This window comes from Eimeria acervulina, genomic scaffold (assembly GCF_000499425.1).
Source record: "Eimeria acervulina Houghton genomic scaffold, Eah_scaff278, whole genome shotgun sequence".
Lineage (NCBI taxonomy): Eukaryota > Apicomplexa > Conoidasida > Eucoccidiorida > Eimeriidae > Eimeria > Eimeria acervulina.
In genome coordinates, this window is record NW_013549925.1 from 29,012 (window position 1) to 33,879 (window position 4,868).

Sequence of the window (4,868 nt, forward strand, 5' to 3'; positions counted from 1 at the left end):
GTTGCTGCTGCTGCTGCTGCTGCCGTTGCTGCTGCTGCTGCTGCTGCTGCTGCTGCTGCTGCTGAGGGCTTCGGGTTCGTCTGTCTCCTTCAGGGGGGCTTCGGCCTTCCACAGAGCGAGAGAAGGCGCTGCAAAGTTAAGACAACAAAATAAAATAAAATAAAATAAAATAAATAAAGACAAAGAAATAAAGATAATACAAACAAAATGAATAAAAGGAGACAAATAAAATAAACAAAAGGAGACAAACAGGACAGAAAAAAGTAGAGGAGAAGAAATGTAAAAAGTTTGGCCTCATCTGGTAAACCCTAAACCCTAAACCCTAAACCCTAAACCCTCAAGGGCGTACATGGTGTGTTGGAGGCTACAAGGAGAGAGACAGCAGCGAGACGCTCGGCTGTAGTATGAAGGGAGACAGCAGCTGTTGCTGCTGCTGCAGCAGGAGCAGCAAGACACAGAAGAGCTGTTGTCTCCTGTGTCTCCTCCTCATAGCAAAGAAGATGTCCCTAACATACGCACACCGCAACCAGTTAGGGTTTAGGGTTTAGGGTTTAGGGTTTGAGGAGACAGAACGAGATAGAGACTGACGAAGAATAAAGAGACAGAGACAAATATAATATAAACAAAGAGACAGAAAGCAATGCAATAAAAATAAAGAGATAGAAACAAAGAAAGAGACAGACAAAAGAGAAGACAAACAAATAAACAAACAAAAAGAGAGACGAGGGGCAAACAAAGACAGCCAAAAGAAAAACAAACACAAAAATATAATAATAATAATAATAATAATAATAATAATAATAATAATAATATAATGATGATAATAATAATAGTAATAATAATAATAAAGAGAGAGAAACAAATAGACAAAAACGAAGAGATAAAGAAGATAAAGACAGAGACAAACAAATAGCAAGACAGCTGCAAATAAAATAAAACAAACAGTCAAACGACAGAAGACAAAGTAAATAAAACAAATAAATATATTAATTAAAACAAACAAACCTCATTAGCCCCTAATGGATTTGCAGTAAAAGCAAAGAAATAATGAAGAGACAAAGCAGAAGGAGACAGCGATGTGTCTCCTTCAAAGGAGACACCGCACAAACAACCCCCAGGCAAAGCTAGCTCTGCAACACACAAACCCTAAACCCTAAACCCTAAACCCTCAAGGCTGTGATGAAGAAGGCGAAACGAAAGGGACAGAGATAAACAGATAAAGAGACAGATAAAATAAGATAAAGAGACAGATAAAGAGACAGATAAAGATAAAGATAAAGATAAAGAGGCAGAGACAGATAAAGATAAAGATAAAGAGACAGATAAAGAGACAGATAAAGAGACAGATAAAGAGACAGATAAAGAGACAGATAAAGATACAGATAAGGATACAGATAAAGAGACAGATAAAGAGACAGATAAAGAGACAGATAAAGAGACAGAGACAGATAAAGATAGAGAGACAGATAAGGATACAGATAAAGAGACAGACAAGGAGACAAATACAAATAAATATTATGATAAGACAAACCACCAAAGAGCAGCAAAATAAAAGACGAAAAAACAAACAGACAAAGAGAGACAAAAACAAACAAACAAACAAATAAATAAATAAATAAATAAATAAATAAATAAATAAATAAATAAAGTAAATAAATACATAAATAAAATAGACGAGGGCTCTCACTGTAGCGACAGGTGAATGTCTGAGAAGGACTTCCGCCCGCACCAACTCCTAAAGAAGACTCCATTAGGGTTTAGGGTTTGTCTAATTAGGGTTTAGGGTTTGTCTAATTAGGGTTTAGGGTTTGTCTAATTAGGGTTTGTCTTATTAGGGTTTGTTTAATTAGAGTTTGTCTTATTAGGGTTTGTCTAATTAGGGTTTAGCAGATGAGGGTTTACTTCATTAGGGTTTGTTTATTTAGGGTTTGTTTAATTAGGGTTTATTTAATTAGGGTTTAATGAATGAGGGTTTGTGTAATGAGGGTTTGTTAAGCGAGGGTTTTATAAATGAAGGATTGTTCAGGGTTTAAGGCTGAGGGTTTTTTCTTTGTGTTGTTTTCCTAGGGTTTAGGGTTTTACGGTTTAGGGTTTAGGGTTTAGGGTTTAGGGTTTGGCGTGCGGTGCTATGTTGTTGTGTTTGTCTCGCAGGGTTTGCTGCTGCTGCTTCTTTTCTTGTCTTTGTTTGTTTTCGGATGTGTACAGAGAAGTAAGTCTTTTAAAGTTATTGAGCACCAAAGACAAACCCTAATAAACCCTACAGTCAAAACCCTAAACCCTTTTCTCCTATACCCTAAACCCTAGCTGCCGCCAGAAAGGGTTTAGGGTTTAGGGTTTAGGGTTTAGGGTTTTTCAGATTCGACAGCCCAGCTGCCTCATACAAAGAAGAAAAACAGATAAAGAGATATTTATCTGATTAGGGTTTTAAAAATGGAGTCTAGCGATGAGGCTTGATGGTTTAGGGTTCAGGGTTTAGGGTTTAGGGTTTAGGGCCCGGGGGGCCCCTGTCGGCGGCTGTTAGAGTGCTGGACAACTCTTCCGAGGGTTTAGGGTTTAGGGTTTAGTGTACTCAGCAAATTTATTTTAATGTGATATTTAAATGGTATTTTAAATACTCTCAGGCATTCAATAGCTCTGCTTTCTACCCTTATAAACCCTAAACCCTAAACCCTAAACCCTAAACCCTAAACCCTAAATCCTAAACCCCAAACCCTAAACCCTGAAGTAGGTCCGGAACCCAAACCCTTCGCCTTTACCTCTTTCTTAGCAGCGCAGCTTCTGCTTGATTTATTGCATTTTACCTGGTCTGTATGCTCCCAAACCCTAAACCCTAAACCCTAAACCCTCGGCCTGTTGTCTGTGCACCTTCTCGTGCAGCACAGCAGCAGCTGCAGCCTTCTTCATTCTGCCTCGCACATGGGGGCTGCTGCTTCATCTGCTGCTGCGCCTCCAGACGGAGCAGCAGCAGCAGCAGAAGCAGGAGCCGCAGGAGCAGCAGGTGCAGCAGGAACAGCAGCAGCAGCAGCAGCAGCAGCAGATGGGTTTGCTGCTGCTCCCCTCCCAAGCAGCAGCAGCGCAACGAGCGCCATCATACTTGGAGATGATTTCCTGCAGGCCTACAGCTGCCCCCCCACCTGGAAGCAGCAGCAGCAGCAGCAGCAGCAGCAGCCGCACAGGCAGCAGCAGCAGCAGCACCGGCAGCAGCAGCAGCAGCAGCAACATCAGAGACAGCAACAGCACAGGCAGCAGCAACAGAGACAGCAGCACAGCTCTACTGGTGAAGAAGACGACAGCAGCTATTTAGATCTGCCTCCAGCAAGCCCCCTCGGTAGGATGAACTAGGGTTTAGGGTTTAGGGTTTGGGGTTTAGGGCATGGGGTATTTGGGTGAGGGTTTAGGGTTTAGGGTTTAGGGTTTAGGGTTTGTGGTGTCTTGTGCAGGTTTTCCCCCCTTCGGAGTCCTGGGGTTGGATTGGGAGCAGCAGCAGCAGCAACAGAAGCAGCAGCAACAGCAGCAGCAGCAGCGTCTGTACGAGCAGCCTCAGCAGCAGCAGCAGCAGCAGCAGCAACTGCAGCAGCAGGTGCGGCGGGTGCAGCAGCAGCTGGAGGAGCAGCAGCACGAGCAGCAGCAGCACGTGAAGCAGCTGCTTTCAGTTGTCTCTAATTCAATAGGTGCTTTTGCTGCAGCAGGTGCAGCACCGCTGCCGCCTTTGCCTTGTAAGCAGCAGCAGCATCAGGTGTTGCAGTGTCTCCAGCAGCAGCAGCAGCAGCAGCAGCAGCAGCAGGAAGACGGGCCCCTCCTCGCCTGCTCCCAGGCTATAGACGCTCTCCGTGCATGTGCTGCAGAAGCAAAGCAGCAAGCTGCTTAGTTTGTTGTTCTATTGCTGCTCCAGCAGCAGCAGCAGCACCAACAGCAGCAGCAGTACCTGCTGCACCAGCAGCACCTGTTGCTGCAGTTGCTGCTGCTACACTGAGACGAACACGCAACCTTTGGGTCTTCTGCTGCTGCAGCAATCGTAACAAAAGTAGTAGTAGTAGTAGTAGCAGCAGCAGCAGTAACAAGAGAGACTGTCTCAAGCCGTGAGGTTCTTAGACTACTATTGCGGTTGCTGCTGCTGCAGCTACGGTTGCTGCTGCTGCTGCTGCAGCTGCTGCAGCAGAACAGCTGTTCTTAGTGCTTGTTCTGGAGGCTGCAGCAGCAGCGAGCAGCAGAAACAACAGCAGCAAAACAATTAAAAAAGATATATAAAATATATAAATAAAACAAACAGAAGCAAAGAGAGACACCTAGGAAATACAGAGACAACCAAATCTTACGCAGACAAATAAAAACAAAAGAAATATAAATAAATAAATATATAAATATATAAATAAATATATAAATAAATAAATATATAAATAAATAACAATAAAAAATGAACAGACTGCTGCTACAAACAAATACAAAAAGAAAAGGAGACAGATATTTATTTCTTTTGTCTTCTGTGCATTTTGTCTGTTTATTTTATTTTTTATTTGTTTGTCTGTCTCTTTATTTATTTATTTATTTATTTATTTATTTATTTATTTATTTATTTATTTATTTATTCAGCACCTTCTTCGTTTGTTAATTTGTTTTTATTTATGTTTTTATTTTAATTTTGTTCACAGCCTTCTGCTGTCTCTTTGTCTGTCTCCTTCTGTCTTTTATTATTTATTTTTTATCTTCATCTATGTTTTTTATTTGTTTTATTAATTTGTTTGTCTCTGTCTTTCTTATTATTTATTTGTTCGTCGCTTCTTCTCTGTTTATTTATTTATTTGTTTGTTTGTTTGTTTGTTTGTTTGTTTGTTTGTTTGTTTGTTTGTTTGTTTGTTTGTTTGTTTGTT

The 4,868-nt window shown here is 41.4% G+C and overlaps 1 protein-coding gene across 1 annotated transcript; it reads left to right on the forward strand.

The window, feature by feature from the left end:
- Positions 1-2,916: 2,916 nt before the first annotated feature.
- EAH_00030300 (hypothetical protein, conserved) lies at positions 2,917-3,868 on the forward strand (the record flags this gene model as incomplete). Its single annotated transcript, XM_013396164.1, has 2 exons — positions 2,917-3,328; positions 3,441-3,868. The coding sequence occupies 2 exons, from the start codon at positions 2,917-2,919 to the stop codon at positions 3,866-3,868; spliced, it is 840 nt and encodes a 279-aa protein (XP_013251618.1).
- Positions 3,869-4,868: the final 1,000 nt, after the last annotated feature.